This window comes from Haliaeetus albicilla, chromosome 3 (genome assembly GCF_947461875.1).
Source record: "Haliaeetus albicilla chromosome 3, bHalAlb1.1, whole genome shotgun sequence".
NCBI lineage: Eukaryota > Metazoa > Chordata > Aves > Accipitriformes > Accipitridae > Haliaeetus > Haliaeetus albicilla.
In genome coordinates this window covers 71,668,184-71,683,247 of record NC_091485.1, presented here as the reverse complement: position 1 = coordinate 71,683,247, position 15,064 = coordinate 71,668,184, and the positions used below count along the sequence as shown (strand labels likewise).

The 15,064-nt window shown below is 42.3% G+C and overlaps 1 protein-coding gene across 1 annotated transcript in view; it reads left to right on the top strand.

Moving 5' to 3' along the window:
• COL22A1 (collagen type XXII alpha 1 chain) overlaps nt 1-15,064 on the top strand; it is a 209,309-nt gene that overhangs the window by 182,539 nt on the left and 11,706 nt on the right. The window contains exons 47-57 of the mRNA XM_069780112.1: nt 1,614-1,667; nt 2,509-2,562; nt 4,112-4,165; nt 5,491-5,544; nt 6,349-6,402; nt 7,462-7,515; nt 8,118-8,162; nt 9,127-9,180; nt 10,217-10,270; nt 12,231-12,284; nt 14,810-14,881. Of these exons, the coding sequence (XP_069636213.1) occupies nt 1,614-1,667; nt 2,509-2,562; nt 4,112-4,165; nt 5,491-5,544; nt 6,349-6,402; nt 7,462-7,515; nt 8,118-8,162; nt 9,127-9,180; nt 10,217-10,270; nt 12,231-12,284; nt 14,810-14,881 (603 nt within the window). The remainder of the gene's footprint in view (nt 1-1,613; nt 1,668-2,508; nt 2,563-4,111; nt 4,166-5,490; nt 5,545-6,348; nt 6,403-7,461; nt 7,516-8,117; nt 8,163-9,126; nt 9,181-10,216; nt 10,271-12,230; nt 12,285-14,809; nt 14,882-15,064) is intronic.

The following is a 15,064-nucleotide window of genomic DNA, read 5'->3' as shown; positions in this document are numbered from 1 at the left end:
CATAAAACTTCCAGTGTCTGAAGGATTCCAATAATGTCACATTTCAAGCATTTCCCATGAAGAGGTCTGTCATCATTCTGCTCACAATGTCGGTGCCTGGTCACAATCAAAACCTTTACAACTGCCTAATGTGAAATAAATCAAAACAAATCAATAGAGGGAGAGATAAGGTAATTTCATGATGGACCACAGTTTCCTCCAGACTTCCTTGCATTACTGACATACTGTCTAAACCAGCTTCTGCTATTTTAACATCTTTGTATTTGCACTTATTAGAGTGTAGGACAAGCTAATAGAGATTCATTCATTAATTTTATATCTTGCAATTAAAAGTGTGGTGGGAAAAGCGGTAGAGTCTCAAAAGTAAATATAGGGTTGATCAAAATGAAAGTATGCTCCAGGATAAAATTTGCAAAACAATTAGTAACCCATAAAGGCAATAACTGGCAGAAATGCCAGGTGGTCTGAGATATACTATGTCTGCTGCTTTCTTATATGTTGTGAGAAAGCAGAGATTTGGGCAGCAAGATTGAATGTTTAGGTGAAGTAACAGGACCAATTTTAAACTGTACTTGTGCAAGAAATAAAATCAAGTCTTTGATAAATAGTCTAACTTGTATTCAGTAAAAAGGCAGATTCACAGAGTTTGCAAATGTTAAAAGAAAATATTGCAAGACCCCTAAGAAAGTACAAACACAAAGACAGTCTTTGTGACTCTTTTCTAAATACATTAGGAGCATCCTTGCAGTGAAAGACCCAAAGAGCTCTGCACTTTTGAAGATGTAGTATGTTGTCCTTACCGACACCATCCAAACTATTATTAGGTCCCATTCTGAAATAGAGCAGTAGAACTGCAGATCTTTGCTCATGAGCAGCTTCATGCCTTCTGGCAATATGAATTAGGCCTCTTTTAATCAATAAATAGCAGCCCTCCCTCCCCCACTTGCCTCCTAGCTCTCATGTAGTAAACCAGAGTATTACTTCCGTGGCCAGCAATTCAGTAGTGTTCTGTGCATTGTTCATAATTTGTTCACCATCATCTCAGTACTTTTCACTGTGTGAGACTCATCTTGCCTTACTTCAAGCATTGATAATACAGACATCTACATTTGAGTTAGCTGCCTCTGTTCTGTTGTCACTAGGACAGAAAGAGAGAGAGAAAGAGGGGAACACTTTCAGGCTATGAATTTTCTGACTGCACTTTAGAAATGCCATTTTTATTGCTGCTGTCCCTGAATGGAGAGGAGATTACTAGGTCATACTGTGGACGCATTTGTTGGGCCAGATGATTCCTTACCAAGATCTGATTTAGTGAAGTTCCTAACAACCTGTCTACTTTCTAAGGATGTGTAAGTCCTCTTCATGTCCATGAGACTACAACATTAAAAAAGGACTATGCTGGGTCTGCTCAAAGGCCATTCTTCGCATATATTCCTGGCTCCAACATTGGTAGTGAAAGTCTGGGGAAGAATTTAAGAGGAGGGCAAGCAGGACTCAGTCCTAATTTATGAGTTTTATACTCAAATGTCCAGGTGCTTTATGTAGTAGGTCAAAAAGCTGATACAATACTGAATATAAGTGATGTTCAGCGGCTTTTTTTTTTTCATTATCAGGGTGCTAAAGGAGACCGTGGTATGACTGGGGATGCAGGAGAAAAAGGTGAACAGGTAAAAACAGAGTGTGTTTTCCAACAGTGCCGTCACTGTGATTGTTCCTTCATCAATAACTCCTGTGATGTCTGTAGAGGAATACCCTTCTCAGAGGCAGAGGAGGAAGATGGGAGCTCTTCATCACTGATAAACTTCAAATAGGCTATGCTGAAGAGTGGAACTGTAGCAGTCCTCCACAGGCTTCCATCCCCATCTCCAATAAAAACCTTCCTGTATGATCTGTTTCCTCACCTCTAGATTGGATGCATTCAATTCTCTACATTACCTAACTTTTAGTCATTTCCCCAGATAATGCCTAGATGAGATCTGGGAGGTCAGGTGTCTTTGGGTTGAAAAAGCCAGTGTTTCTCTTTGTCCTAGAAGGGGAATGTAAGGATGACCTCTTTTAGGAGGGACTGAGATGCCACAGGGAGGAGGAGAGTGGTCTAAATTAGAGCAAACTTTCATAGTTAATTTTGCCAAGGGCTGAGTCATTAGTTTAAGGTGCAAATCAGCACCTCTTCAATGAGATTTGTAGGATGTTTTAAACAGGTTTGGTTTCCTGCCTGATCTCCTGCATTGTACAATTCCACAATATCTGTTCTCATCTTCCATTAGCATAGACTGAAGTACACATTTGAAAAAGTACACCTTAAATTTAACTATGTTTATTTCTGAAGTACATGCTTTGAAAAACAAGGTTTTGCTTTAAAAAGCCATGGTTCTTTATTTCCTTATAACTAGCTCTCTGTGTATTGTCTGATTTTGATGTTACCTCACAATGTTTAATCACCAGTTAACTTTTATACAACTAGAGATGTGAATAATGCATAAGAAAGTTTCTTTTTTCATTCTGCAGGGCCACCCTGGAATGCCTGGCTTCTCAGGGGCTCCTGGAAACCCTGGTCCACCTGTAAGTTCCTCTGTTGCAAAGATGGTCTTCTATTTTCCTTAATAATAAAGGTTGTTGCAAGCTCCATGTGGAAGAAAGGGCCATTCCCATCTGTCTGTGCATTGCATTTGCATTTTCCAGTGGGTTTCTAATGGTCCTCTGAGTGTCATAGAGTTCCCCACTCATGATAATTGCTATTTAATACATTGGCCACTTTTCACTGATTGCTTCAACTCACTCTGTAAATTGATTCTAAGCTTCAGTTGCTCTCTTTATACAAGACAGTGATGATGAAAACTTTTCCGCAGAGACTACTTCGTAGTATGTGTATAGGTGTTTTCTTATATGTGGAACAAGTTGTCAGTCTAGAACCAGCAGATGTAAGAGTATTTTAGTTCTCAATTTTACACAGTGGTATGAGACTGGATTTTCTCCAGTTTTCATAACCTGTGGGTTACTTTTGAATTAAAAGGCCTCTTACATGTGTCCTTCTCCACCACAGTCCTCATTCTTAGCTCTACTCTCTCTGCAAATACGGTTATGCTTCTTTTTATTTAAAAAGGGGGGACAGTGCAGAAGCAGGGCTGAAATAACTTGGCTCTCTTGCTTGTGATATCATCACTTACACCCTCCAAGAGTTGGGACTTTTCCTGAGTGAAGGACTTTTCTTTCCAAACCGCCTTTCTTTGCCCACAGTCATCACTACTCATATTGCTGCTTACAGTGCAGTTTGGCTCTGCCATGCTGAGGCTGTGCAGCCTTCGTCTGTTCTGGGGATCAGCACAGTCTCTTCCAAGTTGAATTTACATTGCACTGACTAAATGACAGGATGTACCAGAAAAGACAATTAGATTAAAATTCTGTTTTCAGGTGGTAGCAGTGCCTAAAGGATGCTGAATGCTTTGCCACTGGGACAACACATGGACCTGCTATATGGGTCATCTGCACCTCCATGAGCATTAGTTTAGGAGAAGCTAATAACACAGACACATTTACTGTGTCTGTGTGAACCTCATACTGCCACAGCCATAGGGTTATTCCAGTAGGGTTAAAACTCTTAAAATTGTCCTGTGAGACCCTCTGAATAGACTCACAGACAAAGGAAATGTGCAAAGTAAAACTGAGCCTGTCAAAGCAGAGCAAAATGTGATGTTCCCCTAGATATTTTTTTCTTCAACTTTTGCTGACTTTTTCCTCTGTCTGCATTGACTTGTGGCTCCAGGAGTTTGCCTGCCACAGAGTGGCAGTGCTTCAACTGCTTCAAACTGCTCCCATAATTTCTGTTCTTCAGAGTTATTTTTGTCAGAAGGTTGGCTTTTTCATATTTGTCCCCTATTTTCAGAAGGAAGGGCCAGGACCATACTCAAATATCTGACTATTTCTGGCTTTGGAGGCTGATTGAATGCAGAGGTTGGCACTGCTTTTCTGCGATGAATGAAGAAATAATGGAATGAATGCTGAACTGAGTGACTGAAGAAAACTTTAGTGCTGCCAGCTTTGCTAGGGAGTGTGTTGACAAATGTACAAAATGCATTAATCACTCAAGTTGTTTCTGCTTTATTTTGTTTAGGGGCCAGATGGGGCACCAGGACCAATAGGACCAGCAGGAAGCCCAGGAGACATAGTAAGCTCTAAGCTGTGTGTTTCACCACCAGTTTCACCTATACTTAGCTCTGTGAAGTAAAGCTGAGCTGGAACTCATGTAATGTCCTTTGAAAGCTCCCCAAAATATTCAGCCTGAATCAACTCTACACCTGCAAATAGGACCTCCACAAATAGCCACAGATTACTCTCTTCTTGCAGTTGTGTTTACTCACCAAATGAAACTCCAAATTAGCCAGAGCATAGTCCAGTCCATGGGACCTCTAAGGAGGGGTTGTACCTCTTGTCTGTCCTGTCCTTGCTATTAACATCTCTTAGCCTCTAGAACAGGATGAGTAAATCTGTTAGGATGCTTCATGACCCAGGCTAACACCTGAACTGTGCATGGGGATTGTCAAAATGAAACCAGCACCCTGTTGAAGGACATTACTACAGCACAGACTGCTCAGATGCCAGGACCTTAGACCACTCCCTGGCACAACTGAAAATACTAGTACATATGTAACCTTCAAGAAGTTGAAGAATTTTGCTACTGCTGTTTCATTTGCAGGGTGTTCAGATGCTACTTTATGGTAATGCATCAGAAAACCCTGGGAGAGACAGGTAATCTGATTGATGCTAACTTCAGGTTGGAAAGGAAAAAATGAACTTTCCCTGAGTAATGCATGCTGTTGAGCTGGAACAGTTTAAGACTGTGTAATTCTGTGATTAATTTCTAGAGCAGGGTTTCCTAATGAGCAAAGTGCCTTTTGCAGATCCATTTCAACCTGAACTTCATCATAAGTGAACAGTGATGGTCCTTCTGATGGCCGTTATGAAATCAGTGAGCACTCTCAGCAGAGAGGCCAGAGACTACATGGACAGACTGGCTACAATTCCCTTTCAAATGGATAATGAAGGTTGAGACACTGTGAAAGACCTGGGATGCTATTGTCCAGTCCTGTAGAGTAAGGGAATTTCTTGGGACTGTCAGCAAGGCACTTCTCGTAACTACTCATTTGATAGGTATAAAATGTAGATCTTCTACTTCCTGGCTGGACACCTCATGCAGGAAGTTAAGGACTAAATATTAAATATAATTAAACTTCAGGAAAAAAATTGCTAGTTATTTCAGTGGTTTCTCCATCTATAACAACTTATAACTAATATTGGATGGTTTATGTGAAAAGAAAGCCCTCCAGTTTAAACTAGAAGGAATTCAAGGAAACCTTGTACACTGAGTGACATGGGCTACAAGACCAGCTTCTCACAGTTGTCCCTTGTCAAACTCTACATTTGATAAATCTTCACCTGATAGAAGCATCTGAGCAGCTTGTCTGACCCACAGTGTTTCTGCTTTCTTTCCAGGGTAAAGATGGCCCTCCAGGTCCACAGGGCCCACCAGGGTTGCCTGGACTTCCAGTGAGTGCAGTTCAGCTCCTTCTAATTCAATACATTAAACTGTTCATAAACACATAGGTGTGTAAAACAAAGAGGTGACATTTTTGAGGTGTTTTGAAAGCTGTGCATGATCTGTAATGGTATCTGTCATGTTGATGCTATGTCCTTGGTCCAGGACAGTGTGAATGCTGTATTTGATCCCTTTAAAACTAAGTTTTAGTTACCAATGTGAATCAGGTATGTTTCTTATCTGCCTCCTCTTTGGAAGAAATACTCTTACACAGAGCACAAAAATCAACTAATAGGTCCACTGTAAGGGCACAAAAATTCATAGACTGGAATACTGTCTTTACCTGAATCCACAGTCAAAATAATTCCTTTGTACTGACTCAAGTTCAAGTGCATCCTGGGCATAGACTCTTCTCTTCTGGAAAATGTATTAGTACAACATTTTGGGGGGTTTTAATCTGTCATAGGGATAGGGCTAGAGCTGTTTCTAGTGTAAAGTAGCCTAGCTGAGTGAAGATAATGGCATTATAATGGTTTATAACAGCTGTTTTTAGAATCCTGTTTTAAGATTGTTGGAGTGCTCGCCTTGCTGAAAAGGAGGGGAGGGAACCCCTTAGACTTGCCATATTGGAAAGGGAAACAATTTATGCTGTTACAGTGGTGTGGCAAGGAGAGGTTTATTTTTTGGAGGGTTAGGCAATCTTAAGTATGCCATGATGAAGCAGAGCTGTCACTGTGAAAATCACACTGACAAAACCCCCACCAATCTTCCCTATCGACTCCTTCCTTATACCCTGTTTTGCATTTCATTTACAGGGCATTACTGGGAATGATGGCAAAGATGGCAAGCCAGGATCTCTTGGGGAACCGGTAATGCAATTTAAAACTGTTTTGCTCAGGCAATCGGAGCCTGCATCCAGTTATTGTTTTTGGAGCTGCCTATCTATGGACTCCTTAGGGGGGGAACAGGAAGCCTGTTTGCACATCTTTTTTTAACACCAGAAGGACTATATTGTCTTAAGCAATTTATAAGGGTCATGCATTAGCAATCTTGAAAAAAAACTGGGTTCTTTTACAGCTACCATAAATACACTAAAACTTAGTGATTCCACTTTTACAGCTACCGTAAATATTGCAGAGGAAGAAGGTTGTCTTGTAACATTAAGCCTAGTGATGTGTTTTTTAGATAGAAGATTATGGGGCATAAAAAGTTTAGAGGAGGTGTCTTTAAAGAAGCCTTTTCTGGATTGCTCTATGACAGTTCTGTTGTCCAGGATTAGAGGTTTTATATTTGATTTTCTCTACGTAGTCTATACTTGTGTTTGCTGAGGGAAAAAAACTGACCCATGAAGCTGTCAGCCAAAAGGAAGTGTTAATAAATTGGGCAGTGAACGTTATTTCTTGCAACTGTGTTTGTTACATGAAGAATGTGCTTCCAGTGTCTGGCGTTGCCTGCCTCTTTCTGTGACTTGTCAAATGGGACTTAGTGGTTCTGGGAAAAGCCAAGTTCCCAGCCATTAGGACAACCGGTATGTGGAGCAGTGCTTGTCAGAGCAGCTGCAGACAGTTGTGTGCTTGCATCAAAACACCTGATTTCTACGTGCAGATGCTGATTTTTTTATGTGCTGACTAGGTATTGGTGCAGTTCTGTGCATTACCCTTCTGACATTAAAACACTGTAAAGGTGCACCAGTCCAAAGGTGTGAGCTGCCTTTGAATCTCAAAGGCTGCGTTCATGACAGCGCAGGTAGGGGTATGTATGGGAATGTCTGTCACTACTGCCCTCCTCGCATGCTCAGACTCCAGCGTTGCTGGAGAAATCCTGGGCAATCACAGTTCTCAGTGCTAAGGGAGAAGAGTGGGAAGTTTTCAACAGCAGAAACATGGACCTGAGTCTCCCACTAACATGAACATGATTATTTGCCATAGGGAAAGCCTGGAGAACCAGGGCTCCCAGGCCAGGAGGGTGCCAGAGGCTTACCGGTAAGTACTGCTCCAAAGGGTTCAATCCAGTCACTCTTCTGTATTGTAGCTGGGAAGCTTTTTGTTGGGCAGATGAGGTCCTTTACTGATGCAAACATATAACGAAAGAGCTGGGCTGGATGAGAATAGTCATGGCAATGTGCCTAAATAAATAAATAATCATCAAAAATCAAACACAGACATTTCCAAATCCTTCATACTTGGAGAAGAGTAGGTCCTTTACCTGGAAGTTAAAGCACATAACCTCATGACACCACTTCTACCAGAAGGCACAGTCACAGCTGTAGCGCTTGTGTGCTGTTACATGTCCTCTGAAAGGATGGGGACAATGAAATTTAGGGTTAAATAATCTATTGGCTGGTCACACCAGGAATACACACACTGCAGTCTTGGTCTTGCAGCCTAAGGAGCTATGGAAAGCTCTTCGCTGTGATGTGGCCCTTCCAAATCACTCCCTGGGACATGGCAGCTCCATGCTGACCAGTCCCCCATAATCATAGGCAAAATTGGGAAGATTATTAAGTAAATGTTCAAGCTGGAGTTTTCTTAGTGTTTCATGCATCAGGGTAATGGATAATTATTGATTTAATTCTCTTTTCTAGGGTTTCAAAGGACAGAGAGGAGATACAGGTCCCCCAGGTCCCCGGGTAAGTAATGTGAACCTCATGCATGATCCTTTAGAGAACAATTGTGTGAACTGAAGTTGACCTTTCTGAGACAAAAGGTAAAAATGATGGCAGGTCTGTGTTTAACATGGCTGTTTTCAACTACAATTCCATGGGCCACACCCATGGCAGAAAAATCACAACAGCTGTCTTCATTCCTTCTGCTGAAGTTGTGATTCCAGGTAAGGTGAGGCAGCTGGTAGAGCTCAGTCCTCTGATGCTTCCTTTGAGATAGCCCTTTGTGAGGAAGTTTCAAGGATGCCTCCATACCACATCCCTCTGGTACAAATGTTGACATACAAGGTGAGGAACCCTACTGCACTTACTGGACAAGAATCAGCTCTCCTCCAAAAATGCCTAAGAAGAGCAAAATAAGTTCAGGAACAAAACTTAGAGAAATGAGAATAGAAATGTCTCTAGCCCTTTGACTCGGTTGCCTGTGGATCATAAAACCCAAAACTCAAGTCCTGTATGAAAAGGTGGTCTCTCTGTTCTGAGCGATACAGTACAAAAAGCTCCTTGGTGTAGAAAACGGAATACAAAACTGAGTGTCCTTCTGCCTAATTCTGGCTTTTTACGGGGAAATAAAATACTCTGCTTGCAGGAGCTTAGCAGAAAAATCCAGTGCTGGAGGTTCCTCATCTCTTCCTCATTATGGTAGTTTCTGCATCATGAATAGGTTGGTGGTTTTCAGTGACTGCATTAGCAGTAGCAAATATTCTGCTAGAAAGCAGTGCACTGCCTTGTGCATCACTTACAGAAGATGCTTCTAAGTTATTTTTATAAGCTGCGTGTCACATATGATGAACGAGGCTCTTGTTGGCTTTAAAAAAAGTTTTCACTGAGCTCAGTCCAATACTGCAGAAACCCCATACCACTTATAGTGGTGTTACTGGTCTGTCTTTGACCTTGAGCTGATATCTCTTTCCTTTTTGCTGAATTGCAGGGGGAGCCAGGTGCGACAGGTCCTGCTGGTCGTGAGGGGCCACCAGGGAAGGACGTAAGTGTACTGTTCTGAGCAGAAACTAATCTCCTTCTCCCTGACAAATGAAGATTTTAATTCACAGCGACCCTCACCTAAAATGGCTGCAGAAACTGTGATAAAGGATGAATTCCTGCAGCAGTGGGCAGGGAATGATCTGTGCAAAGATCATTAGGGTAACAAAGAATTTGAGGGCCTTTGTCACTGCTTGGCTGCTGACGCTTAAATGTCAGCTATATCTTTGGAAAAGCAGAGAAAGATGCATTGTTTGAATCCCAGGCTGTGCTGCATAGCCATGGACCGGCTTTCTGCCACCCGTCTCCGAACAGTGCTTCATTCTGCAGGTCCCACTGGGCCAGGCTCTGTCATGCTTCCTCTGCAAAAGCTGTACCTTACTGAGTGCGTAGCTCCACTGAAATCTATGAAATACCTATGGAATAAGACGATGCTGCTCAGAGGAAGGAGAGATGGTACAAACAGATCCTCTGACATTATTAGTGTCAAATGCAGTCACATAACAAAGTCCTGGAAGAGTGCAGCTGACGGTGGGATCCTGCAGCAGCTGCTGAGCAATGTACCAAGTGGCTGATGTGCCATTGTCATGGGACGTGGGGAAGTGGTTTCTCATTTGCACACCCTTGTATCACTGGAAAACTGTTGTGCTGTAAATAGTACCCTACAAAGTAAAATGGAAGATAGACCTAGGGGAACCCTTCAGAGAAGATAGAAGGAGGTCTTAAGCCTCCCTCAAGAAAGAACAAAATAATCAATTCTTGAGAAATACTGAAGAATCTCTGTCCCTGAGAAATCCATTGCTAAGATAACTTGATAATAATGATTTCTGCCTGTAATCAGGCTGCCTTTAGTGACAGATGTTTAAAATTCAAAAGGCTGGTCTTCCTCATACATAACTGAAAGGGGGTAGTGACACTTTAATGCTGTTTCCCTCTAATACGTGAACAGCATAATTTAGTAGGGACATTTTAAAATGCCTGTTTGCTTGCCTTCATGTCAGATCTTTCCCTCTCACCAGAATACTTTTCCTTCATTTCAGGGTGATACTGGTCCCATAGGACCACAGGGCCCTCGAGGACTCAGAGGGCAGCCGGTGAGTTTTCTCTCCTGACAAACCATTTCTGGAAGTACATTGTATATAGTGGGAATCTCCTGCAGTCCAGAACTCTGGTTTGGAAGAAGAGTCTTAAGAAAGATTCAGGTGATGTTTGATTAAAACACTTTGCCTACTTTGAGAAAGACAAATCAGAATGATATTGCTAGGAACTGATGAAGACTTATAACAGTGCAATGGAGTGATGGTTGCTGACTTGGTGGGAAGAAGAGTTTAATGGATTCTGCCAGGACTGCAGTGTCAGAAGTGCTCATATTCCAGTCCTGCCTCTGGCATCTTACTTGTTTCTCACATGGCCTCAGTTTTCAAAGGTGGACACTAATTGTGGGTGCCCAGTTTGAGATATGTAGGGTCCAGTTTTGATACTATTCATTTTTGTCATACTCTCTGTAATTTTTTCTGAAAAAAAGGGCATAATTTTAGGAAAAGGTTTGTTTAATTGAACACCTGTAGAGTTTTATTACAACTTCAGTGGAGAAATGGCAATTTAGTTGACATTTCAAAAAGTGTCATTTGGGATGGCTGAGAAATAACTTTTATTAATATCATGGGTTTTTCAATTCTCTCTTAAAAATCAACCCTTTCCAAATTTGAATGCAGATCTTTGTTGCTGAACCTAGGCATATCTTTAATATGTTGCAATGAGTGACTTCTTTTCCTTCTCAGATGACCTGCTAGTAAAACAGGTTCTACAACATATTCCATAATCAGGGCAAAATGCTGATTCAGCCAGCAATGCCAGGAGCTGGAGCAGCAGGTCTCTCTGAGCTGGGAGGGTAGGGGTTTAGACTGCAGGAACATATGGAGAGCTCCTGTGTTTACCTTATAATTTATCTCATTATTCCTGTCCTGCTGGCATCACTCGCTAACATGTCATGTCCCTGCACAACGCTAGCAATGAATAAAAAGATTTGAGGAGACAGAAATTATCATAACTCCAGGCCATATTCTTTTCTGGAGAAGAGATACTTGGGGTTTTGTATGTTGGAGGGCAAAGTATCGGCTTCTCTTGTTCTTCCTCTGCTTTATTTCTTCTCCAATAAGGAGTGTGAGGCATGATTTTGAATACTTCCAGTAAAAGGGCTGGTCTTTATGGTCAACTCCAATAAAGGGAAAAACATCTCTGCGTGGTGAATTGGGAGGAGAGAGGAACAGGGTATAGAATTTAATCTCACCAAACTTTAGTCAATATAGATGGTCAGCTCAGCTACTTTGATAAGGAATGGTGAGAAACAGGTCCTTTTCAAGGATGATTTGGCTCATTCTGAGTTGTCTGGTGTCAGGCAAGTATCAAATACCTCAAGGCTTTTAGAACAAGTGTTTCTCTCCATTCCCCAAAAAAGGGGAAGCCCGAGATGATTAAAAAAATAGATGCCTGGCCTCTGGAACCTGATTCAGATGGTAGCCCTGAGAAGAGGATGATAGGCAGTAATTTGCAGGACCTCCCTCAGCCACTGGAGAGAGGAAGTTTTCTAACACAGGAAGGTGGGGGGGGATCTGGAGGTATCTGTCAGCTGGTGCAGAGCACTTTAACATTGATCAGTGCCTTGCCAAGGGGTGCTTCAAACATGGAATAAAGGGGCTTGTCTGAACACTGGTAACTTGGAGCAGCCATAGTAGGTGGCTCCATCCATACAGGAGGATGCTGCATATGATAGGGATAAGGCTGACAAAAAGGAGGAGCAGGACTGCTGATTTGGTCCTCTTCAGGCTAGGGGTTTGGGTCCACGTCTCTCAATTTTTGTCCTGAGATGGGGTCAGCCATGCGATCAGGGATGCAGAAGTTATGGGGTCAGTTGGAAAGAAGAGATCCTTACTCTGCAGTCTGCCAAGAGAGGAGGTTGGACAATGCTAAAGAAATGCCTGCTGGTGTAGCAGTAGGTGGATATTTTTAATTGTAGCCTATGTTACTTCACTAACCTTTTTCTTTCTGACGTAGGGCAAGAATGGATCACCTGGATCTGCAGGAGAACCTGGCCCAGCAGGTAACCCAGTAAGTACCACAAAGGGAAACTCATGCAGCAGGCAGTTATGTCAAGGAGAGGTGGCTGATGAAGTATATATGGAGTAAATTCTGTGTAGCAGCTTACTGTCCCTGAAGTTGCCATGTCTGAAGATTGGTGATCTGAAAATCACTGGCTGGCCATGACATCGGAGGGGGTTTGGCTACGTTCCAGGAATTGAGCTGCTAGCTGGGTCTCATTTTTCCCAGCAAAAGTTAAGTAAGTGTTCACAGATAAAGGAAATGATCGATTACCTGGTACGGAAAAAAGATTGGCATGCCTCATCTTCACCAGTAGATTTGATTTTGCCACGCAGAGACTGTACAGCCAGCAGAGTTGTCACACGGCAGGAGAGGGCCTCAGGGCATTGGCAGACTGCCATTGAGGAATAGCAGCAGCAGAAAAATCCTCCCCAGGCACTTGGGGAAAGAGCAGACAGTGGGCTGTAAACCAAGATCACAAAGCAGAATAAAACCCCCCTGGGACCATCCTGTGTGGAAGAACAGCATGGTAATGAAGAGCTGTAAGGAGGACAGTGAGGAGCTGTTGTTTTTTTTTTTTCTCTGTTCTGCTGCTGAAAATTGTTCAGGATTCAGCAAATCCATGCAAATGTATTTGTGTCCAGTAGCATCTATTACAATGCAGGGCTCTTCCCTCTCTTTGTCCACCTAGACATTACGGCTTGCTGGGCTGTTAGATTCAGATAGAAACAAAGGCATAGCAGGAGAAATCTGAAAAATTGCAGCAGGACTTCACTCCTTTGTGGCCCTTTCAATGCCATAAAGCAACCTCAGCCTCACCACAGACTTGTGCCCTGAGCATGTATTGCTTTGCTGCAGGGATGTCTCCTCCTAAGTGGTCGCAGAGAAGCAAGTAACACCTTTCTGCATGGGGAGGTTATAACTCGCAAATACAGGTGGGGAAGGGGTGGTGCAGTCTCGCAGCCTTTCTGCAGCCAAGAATAGGTGCTACAGCTTTCTTCTCCTTGACAAAACTTCTTCTTACCTTCCTGGCACTATTGCCATTGCTTCTTACTCCGTGGATCCCTACTGTTGTCTTTTCAACTTTAATTTCTTCTTCTCATCACGCCCACCCCTGTTCCCAATTCCTGTTACTGCTTTTTGGCCTTCTGGTCTTCTTTAACAGGCCACTGTGGCTTTGGGATGCCCTGTGAGTGCCAAATGGGGGTTATTTTTTAATCATCATCATGTTATCACATTACCTAGACAGTCAGCTAGTGACCTGGGGACTCACCAGGCACCTTCCTGCACAAACACAGAACTGCAGCAGTCTCTGCTCCAGAGGATTTAGAGTCCAAAAATAACATAAGAGATTGAAAAGGGATAAAATCAGATGGATGAGAAAATGGAAACAATGAGACAGTGTTGGTCAGCAGAACAGACAGTCATCTCATCAGTATCCTCTGTCATTAAAATGAATCCTCTCACTTTCATAAAGGTTATTATGGGAAGTATTTCCTTGTGCTGTGCTCGAATCCATTTATTTCCAGCCTTGTCTGGAAATGCACTAATTTCCTTCACAATGTGGTGTGACAAGCCAATATATTATATTTCTATTTTGAAAAAAAGGAGAAGCAAGAAAGGTTATCATGGCAATAAGGGTGTTATTTTTCCACCTTCACCATTGCCAACTTGTAATCACAAGGTAAAACCTGCCAGGAGCCTTCTCCTTTTGCATCTGCTGTTTGACAGTGCCCATCCCAATTCACAGTGCTCATGCTAAGACTGCACACAGCAATACAGCCCAGCCCCTGAAATCTCCAGGGCTGATTGCATACTGAAAGCCATGTGCTTTGTGCCTGTCAGGTCCGTTGGTGCTCGCTTTACACAAGATGGGCTTAAAATGAAGACAAGTTTTAGTCTAAGAAGAAAAAGGGATATGTTCTGAATCAGAAGGTAGGGGAAAAAGTTGTGTAAGAAAAGGTTAAAATAAGATTAAAAAAAAAAATCAGAAGTGTATGTGAAATGGCTCTGTATCATGAATTGTCATTTAAGCTACCCTGATCTGTAAGAAAAATGATAGTTTGGCAGAATATCACAAGAGATAAGTAAAAGGCAGACATTTTTTAAATTGAACCTGGAAATAAAGGCAAAAGAGCAACTCAGTAGCTGTCTGTTGCTTGTATTCTCAAGATTTGAGCAGTATGACCACCTGCACTGTTTCCCTGTCAGCGCCCATCACAGCATTTCCACTCTGCAACACCACCTTAAAAACCATGCAGCGCCAGAATAGCCACTGAACATACCTCCTGTCACTTCCATCATTGTCACTTCCTTTTCATCTTTTCACAGGGACCCCACATAGCTTATTAATAATGCAAGTGTGGTGTTTGCAATCTGCTTTTCTAAATGGCTTTATTCTTCCTTTCCTTGTCAGTTTTGGGAGTCCTGCTGCTACAGTGAAATTTCCCAGTTCCAATGTATCTGTAAATGCATGCTCTGGAAAAGAGATGTTGGAGAAAGGGCGCTAGTGTCTGTCTCATTTCTGTCCTAAGGGTCCTAAAGGAAATAAAGGAGAAAATGGCAGCCCGGGACTCCCTGGCTTTGTAGGACCCAGAGGACCACCTGTAAGTATGTCTGGGGATGGATTAGACTCACTAATTACCTGCTTTTAAATGTTGGGCTGATGAAGATAGAACATGGTCATCTTTAATTAGGTAAAAAAAAACATAACCAGGAGATCTGACAGATCCAGAAGCCATGCACTTTTACTTCCAAAGGAAACTGGACTGCAAAAATAGCATTTTTCA